Source organism: Urocampus carinirostris, chromosome 4 (assembly GCF_059441175.1).
Source record: "Urocampus carinirostris isolate Australia breed hairy pipefish chromosome 4, RoL_Ucar_1.0, whole genome shotgun sequence".
NCBI lineage: Eukaryota > Metazoa > Chordata > Actinopteri > Syngnathiformes > Syngnathidae > Urocampus > Urocampus carinirostris.
Window position 1 is genome coordinate 10,068,552 of NC_142352.1, and position 27,947 is coordinate 10,096,498.

Here is a 27,947-nt window from a genome sequence, read left to right on the forward strand (position 1 = left end):
GTGTCAATCATAATTTGAATAGATCACCATTGGCTAAAGTTATTCAGAGGTAAAGTGGACGGATCCTTTTTATCATTTACAGGCTGGCATAGGCTAAAGCGGCAAAACAAAGCCTGCAATTGGCCGAAAAAGATGAATGTGAATCACACGTTGGGTTGACGGCATAGAGAAAGCATTTTTTACTATTCTGTATTTGTAAATATCTTATTGTCCTGGATTTACTGCACTCACGGATATAAGAGGACCATGGTTGCACATTATTATTGAACACAACTTCGGTTAGCTACTCTGGCTATATATTTTCCCTGTATCTTGTTTCAGACTGAACTCGATGTTTCAGTGATAAGCGGTGCAGATAATGGATGGAATGGAGTGTCTATTTTTAAATTAAACTCAATTCCAAGTGTTTATTGTCATATGCACAGTAAAGTTGCGAGCGAAAAGGAAAATAGACACTAAGGAATGGTTGGCATTTCTTGAATCCCAAGACTTTAACCTTCCGAATGATATTTGGAACGATGCATTTGAGTGACATCGTACGGACACCGCATCCGCACGTGTTCTCGACACAGATTTGCTTCTTTGCAAGCTTTCGGAATGTTAAAGGAGTAATAAGTTTGACTGAACTATCTGACTGTTTTGTCGACTTTCCCATTGTAGCGCCTTATAATCCGGTGCGTCTTATGTATGGAAAATATAGGACCAAAAACTATTTTTTTGGGGTGCGCCCTATAACCCGGTGCTTCTTTGCAAGCTTTCGGAATGTTAAGGGAGTAATAAGTTTGACTGAACTATCTGACTGTTTTGTCGACTTTCCCATTGTAGCGCCTTATAATCCGGTGCGTCTTATGTATGGAAAATATAGGACCAAAAACTATTTTTTTGGGGTGCGCCCTATAACCCGGTGCGCCTTATAGTGCGGAAAATACGGTATATTTTAGTTAAATCATCTTTACAGTCAGTCAAGTGTTTTAAATGTGTCTACTTTGATGAATGAAGTGACAATTGTGTACCTCTTTTTAAAAATCATCCATCCATCCATCCATTCCTTACCCTGGACTGGTTGCCTGAAACTCACCTCGAAAATTTAGACAGTTAAGTCATCATTCACACTGACACTTATGGACAATTTAGAGTCGCCAAATAAACCCAATATGCATGTTTCGGAATGCGGGATAAAGCCCGAGTACCTGGAGAAAACCCAACCAAGCACAGGGAGAACATGCAAATGTCAGCGCTGAGATTCAAACCCGTGCAGTGCGAGGCACATGTTTGAACCACTATCTTTTGTGCAATACTTACATTGAGAAATGCGTTGCAAATAAGGTGGTCGTTTTTCATACGTTTTTTTAAAAAAGTGCAGAAGTCAAGACCGCTCCGTCAGCTCAGCCGAACTTCAATTTTCTCGACTTTCGGTCTTTTCAAGTAATTATTGAATTGAATAAGTGTCCGCCTGTCTTAAAGGTGTTCCTAAATTCTAAAAGATGCAAAATGTGAGGAAATAGTACATGTTTTTTTGCATAAAATCTATATATACTTTATCGGTATACAGACGCTGCCCGACCTAAGACGAACGTTCGTAAGTTGAATTTGTTTGTAAGTTGCTCTAGTGCTATATTTTGTATGTTTAAAGTTTATATAAGTATGTTTAAGGCTTGTATAAGAAACCTGTATTGTTTTGTACTAAAAAATAAACAGTTCATAAAATAATATGCTCTATAAAGATAAATAAAGTGAAGTTGAACTCACTTTTGGAAGAGTTAGGCAACTTCCTTCTCTATGGTAAAAAATGGCTGAAAAAAAGGCGTTCTGACCATTTTCTCAACCGCATCAAGCTTTCTTATTCCACTTTCGTTTCAAAAGAAACGGATCGCCTTTTCTTTACATTTTACACCAACCTTATTGAATGGATGCATGACATAATAAACTAAAACGTCAAAGTTCTTAGCGCGCTAGCTATACAGTACACGTTATGATTACACACAAACCAGGAAGTAGAAGCCAGATTTCTTCTTCGGAGTGGATGCTGGGTGACCTCTCACAGCGCCACTCGGCGGAAAGAAGCACCACAGTAATGTCCTGTACTCGGAAAAAGGTGCACACAATACAAAATCTAACTTACAGCAATGTCCGGATATTTTTCGACATCCCGAAAAAAATGATCGTATCTACCGTTTTTCATAAGTCGAATGGTCCTAAGTAGGGGAGCGTCTGTATTTCATTTATTTTCCAGGATGATGCCTTTTAAAGACAGCCTGTCTCGTCTTTGACCGCCTGACCTATGATGTAATGTATGAACACCGGCACCAAGGCAAGCCAATCACCATATTGGTTTAGGTGTAAATCGATCGAAAAGGTTACAATTGATAGCCAGGTTTTGGTAGTTTTTGTGGAGAATGCCATGGTGTCCTGTCACAGGTCGAAGCAATCTTGTTACAACAACGTGTGAGCATCCAATAAAGGGCTTACTGGCAAAAAAAACTCACACGGAGAGCCGCCCGCGGGGGCTAACCAGGGCTTATCAATGAAACGCGGCTGCAGCCTTGCCGGAAAAACACGAGGCTGGCCAACCAAAAACACGTAGTGAGCAGCCATACTAAAACGCGAACCATACCAGGAATAAACCGATAAACTGACCAAACAACACTGTAGCTAACGGGGCTGTAACTGGTAGAAAACAAAATGGGAAGTCTTCGGCAGCCCTGACGTTAATGGAGAGATAGCTGGACATTATTAGCACAATACACGTGGCGGAAACCACAAACAGAAAAGGAGAGCACACTGTCATGGCGGCACATTTACCCTACGAAGCTTTTGGAGGCCAAAGAATGTGACTGGGAGAAAACAGTGACAAGGCCCCCAGCGGCAGGGTAAGCAAAGTTCTGATTCCTCCAAGCAGAAATGAGCTGATTGCAATCACTTTTCACCACAATCACCAACTGTTTCGGAGCTGCCTCACATGTTGTGTTAACGGGGTTCACCATGTTACAAGCGATGTGTCCCTTCAATGACGTCACAGCATTGGAGTATTTTGCGACATATCTCCATAATTCTAGGGAGGCACATTACAAATTATGTGCCCAATTGAAAAAAAACCTATCTTTGTGAATACCGTTAAGAGTTAATACAGGACACAAAAAGATTTTTTTTGCATAGTCTCAAAGTGATCTCCAAATTCCACAGCAGGGCCAGTCTTTATGGTGTCAGGGACAGGTCCGCGTTGCCTCCCTAGTACAAGATGTACGGTCGGAGATGAATGAGTGGCATCCAAACTGAAGGCCCATCGAGACAAAACCAAGGTTACCTGGACAACGGCAAAACGAGACAAACGCATGAAAGAGTTACACTGTCTCTCCTCCTCGATTGTGTACTTGGGAGTATGTTAGTAGTCTGATAGACAATTGTAACCTTTCCCTGAGGGGCAAATGTGGATTGCTGAGGAAGGAGAGCTGCTGCTCCAGACTGCAGACACGGAATGCCAGGTAGCAAGAAGACAGGATCAGGAGAATGATCCTGGCAAGAGAAGAACGCACACTCATTGAGACATTGACTTAGTACTGTTGGCTTTTTGTGCGGAGGCCAAGTATTTTTTTGAACAAATAGAAAACTTTTTTTTAAAGGGAAGGACGGATGCAACATAAAATTTTACGTACAGTTGCTCTTTGCAGCCATGTTGAACAGTAATCCCTTGTTTTTCGCAGGGTTACGTTCCAAAAAGGTCCCGCAAAAGTCAAAACCCGCAAATTAGAAACCCTTTTTCAAGTACAGTGGAACCTCGGTTTTCGAACGCCTCTCAGTTCGAACAAATCGGAGTTCGCCCAAAAATTTCGAGAAAATCTTGCTTCGCTGTTCGGTCAAAAATTCGGAGTTCGAACGCCGGTAATGCCTGAGTGCGTACGCTAGAGTGCTATGCTGAGCGGCGTATGGGTGTAGATCGTGTGGATCCCTCCCCCCCCACTCGTGACCAACTGTTATCACGTGCGCACTTCCCTTTTTTTGCATTCGCTTTTAATATCGGTGAACGGAGTGTTTTAGCCCCTAACTATGCCTCAGAAGAAGGTCGGTGCAAGCAGGACAGGTGAAAAAAGAAAAGTTGTTCGTACAACTATTGCCTTTAAGTAAGACATAATAGCTTAATATGAAAGAGTTTCCGATCCTGCTAGGGAATACAGCATGCGCCTTCTGCTGACCACCACAAAGGTAAGAAATCCTATTCATAATTCTTTTCTTTATCTTTTTTTTCGGAAGATTACGCTAACGCGAACGTACGATTAGCCTGGGTTAGCTTTATGATTCGAGGTAAACATTCAGGGTGTTGGAACTGAGCCCAAAATTCAGGGTGTTGGAACGGAGCCCCCTTTCCAATGAAGCGCTAGCCACTTGTGGTGCTAAATGACGTATAAACGACCTGATTTTTTTATTTTTACACGTTCATGTTAGCGTAATCTTTCGTATGGAAGATTACGCTAACGCGAACGTACGATTAGCCTGGGTTAGCTTCATGTTTACGTTAAACATTCATGGTAAACATTCAGGGTGTTGGAAGGGATTAAAACGATTTACATTATTTTTAATGGGAAAATCGATTTCGGTGATTGAACAAATCGGTTCTCGAACAGGGTTCTGGAACGGATTATGGTCGAGAACCGAGGTTCCACTGTATTTATTAAATACTTTACAATTTACATTGAAAACCCAATTGACAGGCTCAAGCATTTGATTAAAGCACTGTATTGAATGAGCCTTTTGTTTTTTAAACAAATATCTTCTGTAACCTGAAATTATAATTTTTAAAATAATCGTTTGATCTCAGGACAATAATTTTTTACTTCAAAAGATACTTTGATGGGGGGAAAAAATGCTTTCCTTAGGGAGGGGTCGCAACCTAAAATGTTGCTTGAGTCATATTGGAGTAAAAAATTCCAAGTAAAAAAAAAGTCTGCAGCTGTAAAAAACTAAAAGCCTTATATAGGCCTTATATGAAAGTAAACACATAGGTGACTATCTATATTCATAAGAATATGTTATGTTTGTGTTCACAAATAAATGTAATATGTAAACTGAACACTAGAGGACAACAGTGGACCGGTTTGAACGGAGGTTATTTTTTAAGAACCTGAGAATTTAAAAAGCAGTGGGTTTACATGTTTTCACTTAGTGGGGTTACTCTAAAATATAATCTGATACAGTTACTAATTATCTGTTGAAAAATATAATCCAAATACCACAATATTTCAGTAATGTTATTTGTTTACTTTGAATTACTTTTGGATTACTCCAATACTAAACATGCTAATGAAATAATACAAATAAATAAACGTAATATAAATAAAATTAGTTGATTTTGTTTAAGATAAATGAGCTATGTAACCTTGAAAACTAATATAAGGAGACCAAGGTCAGGTAGTTACTTGTAGTCCTACAAACAAAATCTCTTATATTAACCACGTAGCACGAAGCGAAAATAAAGAGGACATTAAGAACCCAGTGTTCACTCTCTAAATTTCCAACAAACTCTGGAGTCTATTCTGTCCAAGTTCTAGTTTTACTCGTTCAAAGTGGGGATACCAAACCTCTTGGCAATATTCAGATTTTAGAGGCTGTCCTTTCCTTTCAGATTAAAGACATTATCTACTAGGGTCATTCCCCTAATAGTATATTCATTTAGTGATGATGATTACAGGGCAAGGGCAGCACGGCAGCGCAGTGGTTAGCGCGTGTGCGGCACAGTTCTGAGGTCATGTGTGGAGTCTGCATGTTCTCCCCGTGCTTGCGTGGGTTTCCTCCGGGCACTCCGGTTTCCTCCCACATTCCAAAAATTTTATGTTAATTGGCCTGTCCAAATTGTACCTAGGTGTGAATGAGCAAGTGACCTGTCTGTCTCTGTGTGCCCTGAGACTGGCTGACCACCAATGTTCCCTGTAATTTTCCACGGGTCTGAGCGTTCACACAAAGTCGGTGAGCAACAATTGAAACAACAGTGAGCAACCTTAATCCCAAGTGTGGCAAGATAATTAATTATCAAACATGTCCAAAACTTAACATCAAGTTACATTTTGCTGAGTTTCCGGCAATGCAAAAAAAAATCACTTTTGAATGAATTGACTAATATATTATTGCAAAGATTTTACAGCATACAAACGTCGTTTGTTTTTACAACAATTCTTTCACAAGATTTCCATTTCTTTGTTTTCCTTGTATCTTTTGTCGCATACTACTAACATTTTTGGGGGCTTATTTAGTCAGTTGCACGATACACAACTGTATTTAACCACATTTTTATAGTGGAAGTACAATGTTGGCAACAAGATTGACTTGGTATAATTGGAAATTATTTGAATGCAACCCAAACGTTTTCTTCTTTTTCCCTGTTTTTTCCCATTTTTTAAATCACTTTAAAAAAAATTCATTGGGTTTATTTTTTCCTAGCTGTTACTTTTTTATTTTTGTTCTCTATTTGCTTTTTTCCTTTGTTTCTTTCTTTTCTTTTTTTTCTGAAATTTTCCTTCTTTTTTCTCTTCATTTTGTTTTTTTTATCAGCTTTACACTACTTTTTCATTTTGGTATTTTTTTCTTTTTTGTTCTATTCCCCCTTCCTTTAAGTCATTTTGTGCATAATGTTACATAATATTCGGTCAAATAGGGATGAAAGAAGCAAAAACAACCTGAAGAGCCTTTTAGTGAGCCGCGCCGAAGAAGCCTGTTCTAAAAAAACTTTAAAAACTCACACACGCATCTTAGAGGGAACATTGCGCTGGCTAGATTTTCTTGTGCGCTGAGAATGTGCGGGCAGTGCATGATTGCGCACCCGCGTAGCTGCTGACCACCAGTTCAGGGTGTCCCCTGCCCACTGACCGAAGATAGCTGGGATGGGCCCCAGCACCCCCGCGACTCTACTGAGTATAAGCTGTGCAGATAATGGATGGATGGATGGTAACAGGGCGATTGTTTGACTCATTTTTTTGACAACATATAATAGAGAATATTTCCATGTAATGTTCAATTATTTCAAATATTTCCTATTTTACTCACCTTTTTGATGCATAGCAATTTTAAGGCATCACTAACGGACTGAGGCGTTTTATTATGACAATGTAAGTTTGTCACACATATTTATCCATCCAGCCATTATCTGCACCGCTTATCCTCAGTAGGGTCACGAGGGTGCTGGAGCCCATCCCAGCTATCTTAGAGCCTGACATGCACGTTTTTGGAATGTGGGAGAAAACCGGAGTGCCTGGAGGAAACCCATGCAAGCACGAGGAGAACATGCAAACTCCACACAGGAAAGTTCGATCTCATGACCTCAGAACTGTGCCGCGCTAACCACTGCGCTGCCGTGCTGCCCAGCATCAACTATCACCCCCTAAAGTGTTTGTGTTTTTTACCTGCAATGAATGCCACAAAACCTGACCACCTCTCAGACTTAACGTTAGTGAGTGTAAACGTGTTGCACACTCACAGCAGGGTGAAGAATTTTAGCAGCTGGTATTCCATCTGGCCCAACTCCGCCACTGGTTCTGATAAGAGGCCTCGGTCTGTCTGCAGGGATCGCTCTGTAACACATCCAATGCATTGTAAACGATTCAATCAGCAGGCATGTATTGGTAGAGGCACATTGAAAGATATCGTAGTGTTAAGCAACCTTAACGAACATGGCACACAAAAAACAACCTTGAAAAAAAAATTGTTAAAAATGTCGAGAGTACATACATAAACACATAGAAACACAAAATACACTAAAATAATGTTTTTCCACTGGTGGGTTACAGGGTCCCCAAAGCTTAAGTACAGTTAAATTCAACTTCTTGCGCCTTAACTCTGAAAAGACCGAAATGTTAGTTATTGGTCCATCTAAATGCCGTGACTTGTTCTCAAAAACTGCTCTGAACATTGACATATGTAATATTACCCAGAGTGACGTAGTAAAAAATTTAGTTGTCATATTTGACCCCAATCTGTCCTTTCAAACACACGTTAAGAATATGACTAGAACAGCGTTTTTCCATCTTCGCAACATTGCTAAAATTCGCCCTATGCTGTCTCAGTCGGATGCAGAGATTATAATTCATGCGTTTGTTACCTCCCGTCTCGATTACTGTAATGCACTACTCTCCGGTCTCCCGAAGTCCGAAATCAAGAGCCTTCAGCTGGTACAAAATGCTGCAGCGAGGCTTTTAACTAGGACAAGAAAGTTTAATCACATTACCCCGATTTTAGCTAACCTGCATTTGCTCCCTGTTAGCTTAAGATGTGATTTTAAGGTTCTGTTGGTAGTATACAAAATCATGCATGGACTTGCTCCCTCATATCTTTCAGATTTAATTTCCCACTATGTTCCGGTCCGGAGCCATTCTCCTTTCAGGCCCCAATGCTGTGGAATGCTCTTTCCCCTGAGATTCGATCTGCAACTTCAGTGGAACTGTTGGGCTTAAAACACACTTCTATTCAATAGCATATGAATAACCTTTATTTTATGGTGACAATATCTGTGTATTATTCGTTATTGCAACATCCATTGTAGCCTGGTCATCCTGGAAGGGGGATTACCTCATGTGCGGTCCCTTCTCAAGGTTTCTTCATTTTCCTCATGTTGAGGTTTTTGAGTTTTTCCTTGCCCTCATGTAGGTATTAGATCAGGGGATGGTGTATTAATAGTCTGTGGTTTGCGATCATCTGTGGTCTGTGCAACCCTTTGAGACTCTTTGTGATTAAGGGTGTCACAAAAACACATGACTTAAATTCAAGACTTTTTAAGACTTTTTTAACGCCTTTTCAAATCAAACTTAAGAACAAATCGACAAAAAAAACACAGGCTAAGCAAACAAAAACACCATACATCATGACTCGCACACATTACCTGCCACAGCTTTGAGCCATGGCAAAAAACAATCATAAGACAGCTACTTGTCATTAAATTTGCACTTTTCGAGCATGGTCCAAAGTAAACGTCGCCGTCCAATTTGCTATGTGTATTGTGGGTAGACTGCTAAGTCTGCTCTGAAAGGCACGACTGAAACCACATCACCGTTTTGATATTTCCATTATAGTGGTCATTTTGCCACTTCAGTAAATCGGTGAATTATTCAAAAAGGCAATTGATAAATAATACAAAATTGTTTTGGTTCAAACAAATATAAATCTGATTCATGTGTTCATATTTTTGTAAACGTCATAATAACGACTTCGTATCTAACTTTTGGGGGGATTGGAACGGTAAACTTTGGAGCATTTGCAGCTAGCATACCTAGTAGAAATCACCTATGAGCAAGTTGAAAGTATTGTTTAGTAACATTTGCGCGAGGGGGGACATTTCATGACAGGGGGGACAATTTTTGTGACAACACCGTACCTTCTAGAGGCTGTTCAGACTTGAAGGCTGTATTAGTGGTGCTGAGAGTGTTGCTGGAGTTCCCCAGCAGGTCAGGAAGGGAGGAGGACACTGAAACCACTGAAGGCTTCCGTCTCCACTTTAACACTGACGGGAATTCATCCACCACCGGAAACTCGTCAGGCGTTGGGAATTCATCCTGGAGTGCGACAAAAACAAACATCAATAACTGGATCGACTGTGCATGTAATGAAATACGTTGAATTTAACTGCAGTCGACAAGAAGACCTTTTATGCAGTGGTGGGCCGTCAGGGCCTGCAAGGACGTCTATGCTGGCCTAAAATATATCTGAATCATATGATGTTATTATATTTTGTCCATGAATATGTATCAATCTTCTCAGTCTCCTCTCATTGCTTTCCACCTGGTTGCGCTGCTTACAGATGTGTCCCTTCGTATTCAAGCATTTAACCAATCACATTTCAGCCATTAGTTTTTGTTAGGCTCAGAAATCTACCCGGAGATCTCTGAGACATATAACATCAGTGTTTGAGAAAACTGTCGGTTTAGCCAATCAGAATTAGAGTTGGCGACACCGCGGCTTTCTAGCAGCAGTAATAAAACTTCAGCTAGGGGGCGGTAATGCACCAAAGTCTAGAATACATCATTCTACAATATTAAAATAGCATTTATTTTTTGACAGTTAACTTTTAACACACTTAAACGTGTAACTTTTTTATACGAAACAACTTTAATGTTAGGCAATTCTGAATCTCTAAAAAGCACACAATAAAATATGAATTAAAATATTGACTTTCAGTGCAACAACAAATGTGCAGAGTGCTCTCACCTGCCCATAGCTCAATTTGTTTCCACTAAAAACAAACCATTGTGTGTGGTGGGCCTGCAAGGCCTTTTCTGCAGGCCTTGAAAATATCTGAATCAAGTGATACAATTATATTATGTATAATATGTATAATAATTACATACTACACTAAATAATTAAAAATAGTTTGTCAGCTTCATTTTGTTGCTCTCCCCCCTGGTTATGTTGCTTCCAAATGTCGACCTTTATACTTAAGCATTCAACCAATCACATTTCAGATATTATTTGTTGGTAGGCTCATAAATCTGCCCAAAGGCCTTCACAAGCAGATCTGCAGGCCCTCCTGAGGCATAACATAGTCATGATAAAACTGTTGATATTGCAAATCAGATTTTGAGGTAACGATACCAAGTAAACCTTCCAGTCATAAAGACACATAAGCTGGTGAGGGTGGTTGATGCATTAATTCTTTTCACTCTACTATGAACTTTAAACTTATTAAACTTAAAAAGTTTTTAATACGAACAGCTTTAAGGTCATGCAACTCAAAATCTCTGACAAACACAACCAAAAGTTACCGGTAATTAAAAATATCTATTTTAAAATAAACTTTACATTTGTTATGTAAAATGCATTATCCCTGAAAAACACAGGAAATGTAAATTAAAGTATTTATAGATGTACAAAAAAAGACAAAGAACAAAACAATTTAACGCTCTTATACGCATTAGCACAAAATAGAATCCCTAAAAAACAAGGATATTGACCAACCACAAAAGATAAAAAATACGTCTCGAAGGGAACCGGCTATTCATTGGTGAGCATCCGGCTTCTGTTGGTTACTTCCAAGAACCTGTTCATTTGTGAAGGACACACCACTAAAGGCCATCACTGAAGGCTTGGGTTTGGGATGCACAGCCCGCCACTGCTTTTTTGATATGGTGAGCTTTAACGTATAGATGTGTTCTAAGCTTCAATCACTAACCAGCAACAAAGTAGGCTCCTCCATGTACTGCTTTAAACTCAGACTCTTCCCGTTGACCTGCAGAGGAAGAAGGAACATTCAGGGTTTGTACACCGTTTTCAAGGCCAAATTCAAGCACTTTCTAAGGACTGACAAAGCTAATTTTCCAATTTGTCCAGCACCATCAAAAGAAAACATCCGTGGTGAATCATGTACAAATATATCAACTATTTACATGTGCGATTTTTAATCTTGCTGGTGCATTTATCAAGACATGTGAATTTTAGATATTGAGTCGATTGTTGAGTGACATAGCAACAATTTCAAGCATTCACAAGCACTTCACCCAAAATTTGAGCCCTTTTTAATCCTTGAAAACACAGTATTTCATTTCAAGCATTTTTAAGGATTTCAAGCACTCGTACGAACCCCAATCATTGCTCTGAACTTTGTTGTGTATGCACCACACACAACTGTACCTGTAGGTGTGTGCAGATTCGCCGAAGGACATCATACACGCTGTCTCTTGACAGAAGTGACACAAATACATACTGAGGAAATAAAAACAGAAGGTAGGCATAAAAAAGTGTATCTGGAGTTGTGACGATGAGCAAAACACATCTTACTGTCAATGCTTTACATCGTTTCTTTGTTGTCCCAGTAAGAGAAAGGATTAAAAAAACATTTTGGTGCAGGGGCAAAATTCTTTTGATTAAAACTAAAACAAGGCACAAAGAGGATTTTCTGTTTTTAATCCCAACTCTATTTTTAGTAACAATCAACCGTAAGTAGTCATGGAAAGGATTAGAGAAGGACCTCTCTCAACTTTTTCCACTAATACAGTTTTAATTTAGTAATGGCAATAAGACACTTTTAGTCCATCCGGGCCAGTGTTCCATATCCCAGGCAGGCCAAGCATAAATCGGCTGTAAATTCATGAGTATGTCAAAAAATAGAAAGTATCTAGCTAATTTCTGTCTTCTCGTCACTACTCCCTTATATCTTTCAGATTTAATTTCCCCTTATGTCTACTAGTGATCCCGAGAGCTAAGAAGAGAACCGCAGGTTCGAGAGTGTTATTGTTGTTGTGAAATGTTCTGCCCTCTGAGATTCGATCTGCAACCTCAGTTTAAATCTACGCTTAAAACATACTTATGTTCTATAGCATATGAATAACCTATATTTTATCTTGACAATATCTGTGTATTATTTGTTATTGCATCATCCATTTTAGCCTGGTCATCCTGGAAGGGGGGTTACCTCATGTGCAGTCCATTCTTAAGGTTCTTTTATTTTCCTCATGTTGAGGTTTTTGAGTTTTTCCTTGCCCTCATGTAGGTTTTAGATCAGGGGATGGTGTAATAATAGTCTGTGTGTAGTTTGCAATAATCTGTGGTCCGTGCAGCCCTTTGAGATTCCTTGTGATTAAGAGCTATACAAATAAACATGACTTGACTACAAAGGTTCTATCCTTGTGTGGGACTATTTAAAGAGAAAGAGAATGAGAGAAAGAAGGCAAGAGAGAGAACAAGATAGAGTAAGAGACAGAGAAAGAGAGAGACAGACAGACAGAAAGTGAGAGAGGCTAAGAAGTTGAGAGAGGGAAAGAGGCTGAGAAAGGGTAAGAGAGAGACAGAGAGAGATAGAGACAGAGAGAGCAACAGAGAGAGCAAGAAAGAGAGGGTATAAGAGAGAGAGAGAGATAAAGGGAGAAAGAGAGATCGAGAGAGAGAGTGAGTGAGACAGACAGACAGAGATAGAGAGAGATGGTGTGAGAGATATAGAGAGCAAGAGAGAGAACAAAAGACAGAGCAAGAGAGAGAAAACAAGAGAGAGGGTATGAGACAGACAGGGTATGAGAGAGACAGGGAGAAAGAGATTGAGAGAGAGTGAGAGAGAGAGAGAGACAGACAGACAGAGAGATAGAGAGCGAGAGAGAGAGGGTGAAAGAGGGAATAAGAGGGAGAGAGAGAGTATGAGAGAGAGAGAGATGGAGCAAGAGAGATCAAGAGAGAGAGAGAGAGAGAGAGAGAGAGAGAGAGAGAGAGAGAGAGAGAGAGAGAGAGAGAGAGAGAGAGAGAGAGAGAGAGAGAGGAGATACAGCGTGGAATCGAAAAAACAACAGTGATTCCTTAATAAAAAATCTGTTTTAAAATAATGTGACGGAAAGCAGAGAGAGAGAGACAAAGAGAGAGACAAAGAGAGAGACAAAGAGAGAGAGAGAGAGAGACCCTTATGCTTGTGAGCTTTGATAACCTCTAATCCACAATGCTGGCCCAAGTCTACATGTTACTAAGTGGCGGTTGACGTTATGTAGGTTCAAGTGTGTTCTCAGTACACTGCAGCAGCTTTATTCTTTTGCTAACTTGCTAATCAGTCCCGTAAAATTTATTTGTACAGCCCAGTAACTCGAGGAAGTGCATATATATTTTCACGCTGTGGTGTCAAAGCTAAAATATAACACAAGCCCCCCCATTCTCCCCTTGCCAAGCCTTTGCTATCTTTAGCTCTGCGCTTCCCGTCACACTTCATTTGGAAAAACGCTCAAATCAGCAGCACCTTTTGAACTCAGGCGATGGGATGGAGCGTTTACCTTCTGGCCGGTGTCTGTGGTGATGGCCAAGCCGTTGGGCACCAGGCCCGCTGTTTTGTGCTTCTTCACCAAGCGCACGGAAACGACAGGAATGGCCACCTACGATTGGAACCAGCATATCAAAACGACGCATTACTTCTTTATTCTGTATCAGTGGTGGGCCTTGCATTTCACACCTGGGCCTACAGCGATGGCCTTTGCTGATGTGTCATTCTTGAACAAGCCAGCTCTATGAAGTGAACAACAAGAGCCGACACCCCACCAATCAAGAGCCGGTTGCCTTCGAGACGCTTTTTATCTCTTGTGATTGGTCGATATGCGCATTTTTCAGGGGATACATGTTGTTGACTTTAAATTTGTAAAGTATCTTTTTTTTGTACATCTGAATATCTAAATCTATGTTCCTTGTGTTTTTGAGGGATTAAGTATATTATATAATAAATGTAAAGTTTATTTTTGTATTTCATAGTTTATATGTTTTTGCTCTGAAAATTAATTATTTGTAATTACCTGTAACATTTTTTTTGTGTTTTTCATAGATTCGAGGTTACGGTAGAGTGCAAAACCATGAATGGATTACATCCCCCAACCCCCCGTCCACCCCAACCCCTCCGCCCCACCCCCAGCGGACGCTTCCTTAGGCCTCCGAGAAGGACTTGGCATCACTAACTCGATTTCTGATTGGCTAGTTCAACAGTTTTATCATCACTATGTTATGCCTCAGGGGGGCCAGCAGATCTGCTTGGCAACATATAATAGCTAAAATGTGATTGGTTAAATGCTTAAATATAAAGGCCCATATTTCGAAGCAATGTAACCAGGAGGGAAGCTACAAAAGGAAGCTGACAAATTTAAATGTCACAAAACTCAGAATCTCTGAAAAAGTTATTATTTAGTATAGTACAGTGGAACCTCGGTTTTCGAACGCCTCTCAGTTCAAACAAATCCGAGTCCGACCAAAAGTTTTGAGAAATTCTTGCATCGCTGTTCGGTCAAAAAATCGTAGTTCGAACGCCGGTAATGCCTGAGTGCGTACGCTAAGGTGCGATGCTGAGCGGCGTACGGGTGTAGATGGCTCTTTTCCTGACCAACTGTTATCGCGTGCCGACATGCTTCGTTTTGCTTTCGCTTTTAATATAGCTGTACGAAGTGTTTTAGCCCCTTATTATGCCTCCGAAGAAAGTCAGTGCAAGCAGCAGAGTTGCTACAGGTGAAAAAAGAAAAGTAGTGCGTACAACTATTGCATTTAAGAAAGAAATAATAGCAAAATATGAAGGAGGTGTGCGAGTGTCTGATCTTGCTAGTGAATACAGCATGGCTAAATCTACGATCAGTACGATACTAAAGAATAGGGAGGCTGTGAAATCGAGTGATGTGGCTAAGGGAGTGAGTGCTATAAGCAAGCAACGGCCGCAAGTTTTGGAAGAGGTTGAAAAACTTTTGATGATTTTCCTCTCCTCACCGTTCACCTGCGCCTTCTGTTGACCACCACAAAGGTAAGAAATCCTATTCATAATTCTTTTCTTTATCCTTTTTTTTTAAATTTTTACACGTTCATGTTAGCGTAATCTTTCGTACGGAAGATTACGATAAAGCGAACGTACGATTAGCCTGGGTTAGCTTTACGTCAAACATTCAAGGTAAACATTCAGGTTGTTGGAACGGATTAAAACGATTTACTTTATTTTTAATGGGAAAAATGATTTCTGTGATCGAACAAATCGGTTTTCGAACAGGGTTCTGGAACGGATTATGGTCGAGAACCGAGGTTCCATTGTATGTATAGTATGTAATTATATCATGTTATATTATGTATAATGTATAATATGTATAGGGCCAAATCTACACTGGAACTCTTATCAGAAGCAAATTATGACAGTGGCAAATAGGAAGTGCAGTGGGGTGTGGACATTATACATATTATACATTATACATAATATAATTACATCACTTGATTCAGATATTTTTAAGGCCAGTTGAACCACTGTTATGTACAAAACCCAATGGTGTGTTTTCAGTGTACAGAAATGTAGTTACAGGCAGGTGAGAGCATGTAGCACTGTTTTTTAAACCGAGTATGTCAAGAATGCGGGCTGAATAAGAAGCTTTATGTAACTAAAATGTCAGTAAAGGTCAAGTTTCAAGGAAATGAGAAGAGAGGAACAATACATATCGACCCCTTCCCGTGTTTGTAGAAGTGTTACGTAGCCAAGCTGTGCCTACATTGTTGAGGCGGAACAGCAGAATTCATGTCAGTTTATACTAGCCGATTGACAGAAAAAGATCATGGATCGTAGATAGTAAAATCTCAAAAAAGAGGAGGATTGGTGGATCGACCCAAATATCAATATTAACGATACTAAACGAGTACTTGGATTGGATCAGTACTATTGTCCTGGGATTGATACTTCACCTCTCCACCAATTTCCTCGAAGCGCTACTACTATATGTATTCTACATGTATTTGAGGTAAGATCTTGAATCCAACTCGAACCCGTCAAGAATTTTGGGCTTAAAATGTCAATCATTAAGTCCGGCCAGTCGGGCTTCTCTATCGCCGTTTTTTTATCCTTTGTGGAGGATCCACACAGAATGCACTTCCTTTTACTCAAGTAAATATTTAGATAAAGAAAATGATTACCACATAATCAGTTTAACTCAAAATCCAAATACATTTTCCTCCACGGTGTTGAGATAAAAGACGCGCGGCTTCCTCCCTCTGCCTCCCTCACGTCAAATGTCATTTCAGCTTCTTGCCAATAGCTTACAAGCTTTACAAACTTTCTCTCTGCATTTTGCCCAAATCTTTCACTATTTGCAGCCTGTAATCTGCAAAATTTGTTTTTCTTTTCAGTGTCATTTTGTTCAGTTTCACTTTCGTTCGCTCCACGCCGCTGAGATGCAAACCGTTCAATTAGGCGCTGAACTTGCAGTACAGTAGACATTAATAACAGCCATTTAACATTTCCTCAACACTTATCCTACTTACACTTACAGCATTCGACATCCAATAAGTCTAAACCAGGTTGCCACGATTACATACCAGATATGAAATGGGCAGGGCAAACTGGGACATTCCAAATGATGTCTTCGGACCAGTTAGTTGTTCTAATGGCTTTTGAAAACTGCTGCGACCATTTCAGGGTGTCCCCTGCCCACTGCCGGAAGATAACTGGGATGGGCTCCAGCACCCCCGCCACCCTACTTAGGATAAGCGGTGCATATAATGGATGGATGAATGAAAATGCCTGTTTACTATGGAAATCGGAAAAAAAATTGTGTTCCTTTAAATGGCAAGGCTCTGATGCTAGGTCCTTACCTTGGCCTAAGGCTTTGATGCTAGGTCCTTAGCTTGGCCTTAAGTGTAGTAGCAAGGCTTTGATGCTAGGTCCTTAGCTTGGCCTTGATGCCAAGTCCTTAGCTTGGCCTTTTAGCTTGGCCTTTTAGCTTGGCCTTTGCCATGATCTTTGATTTTTGCATTCCGGAGATGGAATAAGAGCTTGCTCTGTCCATTCCACGCATCGGCCCGGTATTGCAGTACCTCCGGGAACGGTGCATTCGCAATGATCGCAGCAAGGCTTTAGGGCTAGGACCTTAGCTTGGCCTTTTGGCTGAGAGTAAGTGTCCCGGCTCCTAGGCTTTGTAGCGTATTATGAACTGACCGATAACGGATAATGGATAATGAATAACGAAGATAGAACAATAACCCTTAAAAACCCCAAAACCCTTAAATGGCGATTTTTGTGCAAACATACCCACAACAGTTGGGTGTGTTGTTCTTCTGAATTGCAGTTGGGTAGGGTTACTTTAACTGGATTACTTTCAATTACTTTTGGATTACTCCAATACCAAATATGCTAATAAAAGACAAAAGAAACTAAATATGAATAAAATGACTAAATTTTGTGCAGGCTTGGGGAGTAACGGAATACATGGAACAGCAAAAATGATGTTGGCAAGCTGTTTGGATTTATTTTCATTTTGTTTCTGTCGCAAAACTAAAGAGATCATTGTCGACTTTAGGAAAAACCAGCCCAACCATGCCCCACTTTGCATCAACAACAAGGCTGTGGAGGTTGTCAGCAGTATCAAGTTCCTAGGGGTGCACATTACAAACAAACTCACCTGGTCCGTGAACACTGCATCACTGGTTAAGAGGGCACAGCAGCGCCTGTACTTCCTGCGGAGGATGAGGAGAGCCCACCTGCCCCCACCCTCCCTCATCACATTCTACAGGGGCACCATAGAGAGTATCCTGACCAGCTGTATCTCTGTGTGGTGTGGAGGCTGCAGCGCTACCGACTGGGGTAGTGTGAGGAGGGTAACGAGGACAGCAGAGAAAATAATCGGGACTACACTTCCCTCCATTCAGGACATTGGCCAGAAGCGCTGCCTATCCCATGCTAAGAACATTACCGGGGACCCCTCTCACCCCCATCATGGACTGTTCACTCTGCTAGCCTCTGGGAAGAGGTTCTGCAGTGTGCGGTGCAGGACCACCAGGCTCCGCAATAGTCTAGTCCCCCTGGCCATTAGACTGTTAAATGGTCAATCTAACATATAGTTAACTTAAATCTAAACGGCTGCTAATCTGACTTTTTGCACTACTGGCAGTTTTTTATAGCTTGCCACTCATTGCACATTGCTCTCTGCACTATGGTAATTACAGCGTTATTGTTACAGTGTTAATGTTACTGTGTACCTGACTTGTTAACCTGACTGCCCATTTTGCACATCTGGTTAGCTACTCTTCTTGCACTATCGGCACTATGGTAAAATACTATACGTAGCCAATTACAATACAACTTTATTTATATCTGTACATTCAAGGAAACTGTGGGGGTCAGATGCATCGACATTTCGTTCTGTATACACGTGTACTAGAATGACAATAAAGTAGATCTGAATCTGAATCTGAATCTGAGTTTTGCCGGAGATCAAAGAGATCAAATCCAGGAGAGAAAGCTTACCACGTGTTGTGAGTCATAATTTTATTCATATTTAGTTTCAAAATGAAAATAAATCCAAACAGCTTGCCGTTCCATGTATTCCGTTACTCCCCAAGCCTGCACAAAATCTAGTAATTGTATTCATATTTAGTTTCTTTTGTCTTTTATTAGCATATTTGGTATTGGAGTAATCCAAAAGTAATTGAAAGTAATCCAGTTAAAGTAACCCTAACCAACCCTGGTCAACAATGCTCGCGCATGCTGTGGTGGAAAGGGGGTCTATTAGTTAAGAGTCGACCAGAAATCAAGTCGCTAGTACGGCTATTGTGTGAAAGCCCTTCGACGGAGATCATAGGAATAAAAGAGTAATCCAAGCAGTACCTTGATGTCCTTGCCGAAGAGATTGGCATAGAAACATAACCAGTTCCGAGAGATGTAAAGCCTGCCTTGCAAGAGGATGTCTCTGAGAAGAGCACAAGAGTACACTGAGGAAACAAAGACAAGCACACAATTCGTTAGAGCTCCAAACTCTTATAGTACAGCCAAGATGTATCATCTCATCTCATCTCATTATCTGCACCGCTTATCCTCAGTAGGGTCGCGGGGGTGCTGGAGCCCATCCCAGCAATCATCGGGCAGTGGGCAGGGGACACCCTGAACTGGTTGCCAGCCAATCGCAGGGCACACGGGGACAGACAACTCACTCGCTCAGTCACACCTAGGGACAATTTGGACCGGCCAATCCACCTGAAATGCATGTCTTTGGAATGTGGGAGGAAACCGGAGTGCCCGGAGGAAACCCACGCAAGCACGGGGAGAACATACAAACTCCGCACAGTAAGGCCGGGAGCTGGATTTGAACCCACGCAGGAGGTTCCCATGACCTCAGAACTGTGCCGCACACGCGCTAACCACTGCGCCGCCGTGCTTCAAGATGTATCAATGAAGTAAAAAATAAAAAGTCAAATGAGGACCGAAGAACTTCTTAAAGTTTGCAAAAATCTACACAGCTGTAAACAAGGACTTCATGTTCACTGAGACAGTGTTAAAGGTTTACTCAATTGACACTGGTTATTTTAAGTGTACAGACGCTCCCCTACTTGCGAAGATTTAAGTTACGTAAACGGGAGATACGAACCTTTTTTTCGGGATGTCGAATAATATCCAGACATTGCTCTATTTAGATTTTGATTTGGGCACCTTTTTCCGAGTAGAGAACATTACTGTAGTGCTTCTTTCAGCCACTATTAGACTATGTGGCGCTATGAGAGCTCACCCAGCGTCCACCCCGAAGAAGAAATCTGCTTCCTCTTCCTAGTTCGTTGTCAAACATTCTACTTTGACATTTTTTTTTAATAATATCTCGTGCATCCATTCAATATGGTTGATGTAAAGTATAAAGAAGAGGCAAACCGTTTCTTTTGAAATGAAAGTGGAATAAGAAAGCTTGATGCGGTTGAGAAAATGGTCGGAAGGCTTTTTTTTGGCCACTTTTTACCACGGAGGATGACCTTTCGAAGCACATCTTACAAAAGTAAGTTACACTTAACTTTATTTATGTTTATGGAGCACATTAATTTTTGAAATGTTTATTTTTTTAGGACAAAACAGTACAGGTTACTTATACAAACCTTAGACATACATTACATACAAAATATAGCACTGAAGCAACTTACGAGTAATCGTCCGGAACATATCTCATTCGTAAGTAGGACAGCGTCTGTATATGTCTAATTTTATTATTAATATTTATTTTTTATATATATATATATATATATATATATATATATATATATATATATATATATATATATATACATTTATATATATATATATATATATATATATATAAAGATTCTAAGAAATAACTAACTTAATTACTTATTTTGTAAATTGTATGATTATCTTTTCTTTGAATTGTTGGGGAAATTTTTTTATGGTTAAATATCTCATGTATCCAATCACCACGGATGGTGTAAAGAAGAGACAAGCCGTTTCATTTGAAGTGAAAGTGAAATAAGGAAGCTTGATGCGGTTGAGAAAATGGTTCGGCCACTTTTTACCACGTAGGAGGAAGTCGCCTAACTCTTGAAGCCCTTCTTCCAAAAGAAAGTTAAACTTAACCTTATTAATCTTTATAGAGCATATCTTTTTTTATGAAATGTTTATTTTTCAGTACAAAACAATACAGGTTACTTATACAAACCTGTTGAAACACTTTGTGATGAAAACCCAAATAACAAAGTGTAAACACCTGAAAACAGCAGCCAAGCTCCCAGAGCAACAATATTGGGTGGGGGGGAGAAGTGGGTGGATCTCTGCAGTTAAATACATCCGTGTCCTGCTCATTTGCAGAACTTGCAGACATTTTTACAAAGGAACTCTGCTTGCATCTTGTTTTGAATCTTTCCTTATGACAAAAATGATGGCAAAAATGAGCCTCAACAATCTTGTTTTTGTTGATCTAGCTCTAGCTTCATTATGATTTCATAGATTTGATCAGATTATCACACGTCACAAAGTGAAATAAAATTTGCTGAAAAATTAGGTTGTCTGGAGGGCGGGTTTGATAGTTTTGTTGAATTTTGTCTTGAAATATAAACATTTTGCTTTCATAAATCCAAGAGTCATATAGGTTCCCGACACTCGCCATTGTGATTGTGTCAATATAAAAATGCTCTTAATTTTAGGGAAGATAAGTTTATTGAGGTGGAGTTATAAATTATAAATATGACTGTCATAACTGTCAGGTTCTGGTACGCCAACTTCCTCCAGGGGGCACCAACAGGGTGAGAAGCAATACACACCCCGACTCTTTATAACTGGGGTGCCTCCATAGACAGATGAGGTGCCCTGATCCGACCTGCTCTGAAATGAACTCATGGGTCATGGGAATTTTCTAGTAAAATGTTTTTTTTTGTGGTTGACTGAATACATTGAACCCTATTTTCAACAATCAACCTGGTAATAACATAGTAATAACATGATAAGTTGTTATATTACAAATAAATATCAAACTGGGTGCCTATTGTAGTAACTATTTACAAAAGTAGTTCTCAGCTTGAAAAAGGTTGGAGACCCTTGCTTCCCTAGGAAATGGTTAGACAGCATTCTGGGTTAAGTAAATATCACTATCACCCTGTTGTCCAATTCAATCCCAGTTTTAACTACTGCATTAGGTTTGTTTTTTGTTTCTAGTTCGGACATCTTTGTCGTCTTTTTGACCTTTTGTTTGTTTCTTACTTTGTTCCTGTGTTTTATTACTAGACATACATGGGCGGCATCAGGTCAGGTGGAAGAGTGTTGGAATCAAGTGGTCGCAGGTTCGATTCCCGGCTCCTCCGTGTTATATGTCGAAGTGTCCTTGGGCAAGACACTGAATCCCTAATGCCCCCAATAAGCAGGTAGGCGCTTTGCATGGCTGACTCCCTATTGGCGTGTGAGTGTGTGTGTGAATGGGTAAGTGTCACATTGTAAAGCGCTTTGGGAGGTCTTCATTGACTTGAAAAGTGCTAAATAAATGCAGATCATTTGCCATTTCTCTCTCTCTCTGCATTTTTTTTATATAGCGCTTTTCAAGTCAATGACTTCCCAAAGCGCTTTACATTGTGCTCAACATTTTCCCAATAGCGGCCTTGCAGCCATGTAAGGCGCTAACCTGCTTATTGGGGGTATTAGGGGTTCAGTGTCTTACCCAAGGACACTTCTACATGTAACACGGACGAGCCGGGATTCGAACAGGGATCCCTTGATCTCAAGACGAGCGCTCTACCTCCTGAGCTATGACTTCCCAAAAGGGCTTTACATTGTGCTTCACATTTTCCCAATAGCGGCCTTGCAGCCATGTAAGGCGCTAACCTGCTTATTGGGGGTATTAGGGGTTCAGTGTCTTACCCAAGGACACTTTGACATGTAACACGGACGAGCCGGGATTCGAACAGGGATCCCTTGATCCCAAGACGAGCGCTCTACCTCCTGAGCTACTGCCGCCCCATTTAAAGATCATGCTTTTTTCGCGCAACCCAGTTTCTACTCATGCTTCCCTAAATTCACATGCTTCACATGCCTTCATTTCAAAAATCAAAAGACAAAAAAAGTCAAATGGACATGCAAAGCATCATTATTGATTGTGTTACCTTTCATGAGGAGCTCATCCTTGGCCACACACTGGAAGAGTTTATGGTACTGCGAGTTGTATTTGCTGACAGTCTGTGCAGAGGGACAGGGCAGAGTCATCATGAGCAGCTTCTTGGCTGCCTGGACGGCACCGGAACCCCCTCACCAGCCACTCCGACCCGACTCGCCGCCCACCAGTGTTGGAGATAACGCGTTACAAAGGAACGCGTTCCTGGAACGCAATTACTTTTCTCGGTAACGAGTACTGTAACGCGTTATTGATTGTTTTTTGTAACTCTACAGTCATTACAACATGGTGTGTTACTCCGCTACTTTTTGAAAGAATACCATGAATCACAATATGTCACGGTTGCCCTGGCGCCCAATTGGCCCCACCCGTGTGTCCCGGTTGCCATGGCGCCCAACTGGCCTTTGTCCGTGTGGCACCAGCTGTAGCTTGCTCCCTGTCAGTATTTAAACTCTGTCCTGTCAGTCCCCTTTTGTCGGTCTGTCTGCTAATTTCTGTTTTTACACAGTAAGCCCTTTTCGCCTGTCCCGTTTTTTGCTCCTGTTTGTCTACCGCTACAATATGTTTTGATCTCGACCACGTCTGTTCTCCCGTCCCGAATTACGACCTGTTTTGATCTCGACCACGTCTGCTCTCCCATCCCGATTAACGATCCGTTTTTTTATCTTGACCACGTCTATTCACCACTCCGGGCTTTCGACTCGTTGCTGATCTCAACTACATTTTTTGCTCTCCTGTCCCGGCTACTGACCTGTTTTTTCCACTCCCAACACGGCCATCGCTCGCCACAAAAGTTCCACTTCCGCGTTCAGACCCGCCTGCTCCCCGCGACCAGCGATCACCGGATCGTGTGTGCACTCCTTTCCCTTCTTCCCAATAAAACTGTGAGAAACGTTACGCGAGTGGGTCCTGTCTCCGTTCTGGTCCTGACACAATATCTACTGCAAAGTGGTGGTTTTTCCAGTTTCTCCATGGAGAAACATGAAACGTTCTTTTCCCCAGCAACACAACACTGCATACAACAATTGGGGCAAGTCTGGAATGTTTATATCTGTCTACAAAATACAACTGAATACAGCAGGGTTTGGGGACACATGGCTGGCGAGCCATATACGGCTCTTTTTGTGAGTACATATGGAGATAAAATTTGACTGCAGCACATCTCTCAGTGACGATCAGCAAACTGGATATCGAACTTGGTACATGTGAAGCCAAAGCAATAGTAATGGCACAATGGTTCAGTCCAATATTTGTCAGGCACTTCTTCAACTACAGTTTACAGTCAGGGTGTCAACCCCATTTTGGCAGTAGGTTTCCAAGACATCCTTTAAATAGAAACTCATTAAACTATGTTTCATCTCATCTCATTAGCTGCACCACTTATCCTCAGTAGGGTCGCGGGGGTGCTGGAGCCCCGCAGGGCACACAGGGACAGACAACTCGCTCGCTCATTCACAGCTAGGGACTATTTGGACCGGCCAATCCACCTGAAATGCATGTCTTTTGGAATGTGGGAGGAAACCGGAGTGCCCGGAGGAAACCCACGCAAGCACAGGGAGAACATGCAAACTCCACACAGGTAGCTGGATTTGAACCCACAGAGGAGGTTCCCAAGACCTTAGAACTGTGCCGCACACACGCTAACCACTGCGCCGCCGTGCTGCCCATTAAACTATGTATGTTCACTATTTAGATTCTTTATGATGAAAACCGACAAACGAACTGTAAACAGGTGAAAACGCCAGCAAACCACTCAATTTGTGTCATGATTACTGATGTGACTCAGTTGTGCCCGCTCCTTTGGCGCCAACTGCCTCGGACTCTGATTGGCTCCGTGTCCCAACTTAAACCCACTCCTATCTGTCCCCTTGTGTCAGTCCGTCCGCGAACCTCAGTTAACACTTGGCAAGCCTTTTTTTACCCTGACTCCCATCTGTTTATTGCTCCCGTCTGTCCCCAAGCTTCGACTCGTTTTTGATCTTGACCACGTCTGCTCTCCCGTCCCGGCTTACAACCCGTTTCTGACCCCGATCACGTTTTTGCTCTCCTATCCCGGCTATCGACCTGTTTCTGTCCTCGACACCGCCATCGCTCGCTACAGAAGATCCAATACCGCGTTCGGATCACAAACTGAGTACGAGACCGACTTGCTTCCCGCGCCTAGTGAACGCCAGATCGTGGCCGCAGCCCTTCCTCTTCCCTTTAATAAAACTTTTGAGAAACGTCACGCCATTGGGTCCTGTTTCCGTTCTGGTCGTGACAGTGTCATAAAATAAAACTCCATTAAATGTCATATCGGGCATTGTAAAATTATAAAAACACTATTACTTAGAAGCTCTTATCTTAGAAATTTCACTCCATGTTTGAATCTAATTTCCAAGTGTTGACAGGTCAACAAACACACATCACAACCAAAATGACACAAACAGCAACGACACTCACCGAGCCACGGTAACATTTTTTGACGTCCTCATAGGACAGCTCTTCAATCAGATGAAACCTGAAAAACAGAATCGTGATTGAAAAACAAGACCCTTCCCAAAGAAAGCAGTTTCTACTTCTGAGTCTGGATACATTATTATAATTTCCCCACAGGCAAGCTAAAACACTTGTTCATGTGGCTATTAATGGATTGTGGTGTTATTTACTAGGGATGGGTGATACTTGGAATTTTGGTATTGATCCAGTCCAAGTAAATACCGTATCTATTGATGCTGATACATTTTTGAAATGTCCGTTGACCCCTGAATATGTTTATACTCATGTTAAACACAGAACAAAGATTAGGCACAAAAATGTGTTAATTTACGATAGGATCTTAAACAGTATAAAAAAAAATTACAACTGTCAGAACCCGAACAGACGGAGGACCCAGACGGGAATGTGGCAGTTTTGCGCGGGAACACAAACGCCAGAGGCAGACGAGAAGGAACCGGGCAGGACAGACGGGATCGATACACGAGCAGATACCGGACAGGATGGGATCGATACCGGATACAACAGCAAGATACCGGACAGGACAGCCGACATCTATACCGTATACTGGAGACCGGAGCAAGATACCGGACAGGACGAGACAGGCAGGATCGATTCCGGATACTGGAGACTGGAGCAAGATACTAGACAGGACGGGAATGATTCTGGATACTAGAGCAAGATACCGGACAGGACGAGATCGGCGGGATCGATACCGGATACGAGAGGCTGGAGCAAGATACCGGACAGGACGGGACCGATACTGGATACTGGAGCAAGATACCGGACAGGACGAGACAGAGGAATCAATACGGGATACTGGAGACTGGAGCAAGATACTGGACAGCACGGGACCGATACCAAATACCGGAGCAAGATATCGGACAGGACGAGACAGGTGGGATCGATACCGGGTACTGGAGCAAGATACCAAACAGGGCAAGACGGACAGGGTCAATACCGGATACTGGGGAATGGAGCAAGATACTGGACAGAGTCAAAATACAAGTCTTGCAAGTGCAGAGGTTTGTTGACAGACTGACAAGGAGTAAATGAGAGCAAATAGGAGGGAAGCCAATTAGGCAACGAGCAGCGGATGGCGCCAAACAGGCAGGCCCAAGTGAGGGCAATGGGCAACCGTGACAACAACTGATTGAAAACAAAAGTAAAGAAAGGCAAACTAAAAATGCAGCAACACAAAGAAAATACAAATACTGAAGAGGAATCAAAATTAAAACTAAAATATAATCTATTGCAAAAATATTTTAAAAATAGTAGAAAAAATAAAGTGTCATTTGGCTGTCATTTCCGGGCTTAGACGCTCTGCTCTAAAGAAGAAGCCCTTTGGGCTCTATTGCCACAGTGACAACAGATTAACAGGTTTGTGTTCAGGAACAGTAACATGGTTACCGTTTTGGATGCAGCGTTTTGCTCAATGTTGACTGATCATTTTTTCATGTGTTAATGTAAATTTGTAGTGTTGCCACAGTAGTGGATCACTGTGACAGTCCACACTGTGCTGCACTTCTTGTGTTTTTCTACAATTTTCAGGTTCTGGTAGGAGTGGGCGGATCGATCTAGCTAGCTTTTCACCCTCCCATTGCCCTCTCTCCTGCCTGGTAGCTAGGATGCTGTAGGCCAGCCAGTGGCCAGGTAGGAGGAAGGGGCTAAAATTGTGCCTGTCAGTCACTCACTCAGAGATTAGCAATTAATGTTGGCAGGGAAGTGTCACTTTGAGGAAATTGGTGGAGAAGTATCGATTCTAGACAATCGTATTGATCCGATCCAAATACCGTATTTTCCGCACTATAAGGCGCACCTAAAAGCCTTTATTTTTTTCAAAAGCTGACCATGCGCCTTATAATACAGTGCGCCTTATATATGGATCAATATTAAGTCGCAAAGTCTTGCAACTAAGGCAAGCAGCCCGACTAGATTTTCCCCCGAAGGCAAAGTCGTCCGCGGTGTATGCTGGGATTTATATACGGGCTTTTCATTTCCTAACCAATGTGTCAATCATCATTTGAATCAGTCACTATTGGCTAAAGTTATTCGGAGGTAAAGGGGGGCGGATCCTTTTTATCATTTACAGGCTCGCATAGGCTAAAGGGGCGAAACAAAGCCTGCAATTGGCCGAAAAAGATGAATGTGAATCACACGTTGGGTTGCACTACGACATAGAGAAAACATTTTTTACTATTCTGTATTTGTAAATATTTTACTCTCCTGGATTTACTACACTCACGGTTGTAAGAAGACCATGGTTACGTATCATTATTGAACGTGATGGCTGCAAGAGAACTTAGGTGAGCTGTGCGGCTTTATATTTTCCCGGTCTTGTTTTAGAACGATCTTGATGTTTCTGTGATGATTCTGTTTTTAAACTAAATTAAATTCAGTGTTTATTGTCATATGCACAGTAAAGAACCCTGTTTCCCTGCACAATAAAATTCTTACTCTGCTGTCCACACAGTTGCCAGCACAAAAAAAAAGGAAACTTAGAAATGTTTGGCATTTCTTGAATCCCAAGACTTTAACCTTCTGAATGATATTTGGAACGATGCATTTGAGTGATTGGTGACATCGTACAGCCACTGTTTCCGTACATGTCTGAGGCACGTATTTGCTTCTTTGCAAGCTTTGGGAATGTTAAGGGGGTAATAC

At 41.4% G+C, this 27,947-nt stretch overlaps 1 protein-coding gene and 1 pseudogene across 3 annotated transcripts in view; one reads left to right on the forward strand and one right to left on the reverse strand.

The window, feature by feature from the left end:
• Nucleotides 1-746: 746 nt before the first annotated feature.
• Nucleotides 747-27,947, reverse strand: part of gramd2aa (GRAM domain containing 2Aa) — a 68,752-nt gene continuing 41,551 nt past the window's right edge. For all 3 annotated transcript variants that reach the window (XM_088333614.1, XM_088333612.1, XM_088333613.1), the window contains exons 3-12: nucleotides 25,251-25,308; nucleotides 22,801-22,873; nucleotides 19,046-19,149; nucleotides 13,716-13,814; nucleotides 11,602-11,673; nucleotides 11,144-11,200; nucleotides 9,353-9,530; nucleotides 7,463-7,556; nucleotides 3,409-3,513; nucleotides 747-3,304 (exon numbers count right to left, since the gene is read on the reverse strand). In XM_088333614.1, the coding sequence (XP_088189740.1) occupies nucleotides 3,301-3,304; nucleotides 3,409-3,513; nucleotides 7,463-7,556; nucleotides 9,353-9,530; nucleotides 11,144-11,200; nucleotides 11,602-11,673; nucleotides 13,716-13,814; nucleotides 19,046-19,149; nucleotides 22,801-22,873; nucleotides 25,251-25,308 (844 nt within the window). In that variant the 3' untranslated portion in view covers nucleotides 747-3,300. The remainder of the gene's footprint in view (nucleotides 3,305-3,408; nucleotides 3,514-7,462; nucleotides 7,557-9,352; nucleotides 9,531-11,143; nucleotides 11,201-11,601; nucleotides 11,674-13,715; nucleotides 13,815-19,045; nucleotides 19,150-22,800; nucleotides 22,874-25,250; nucleotides 25,309-27,947) is intronic.
• On the forward strand, nucleotides 17,143-17,278 carry LOC148366804 (U2 spliceosomal RNA; annotated as a pseudogene).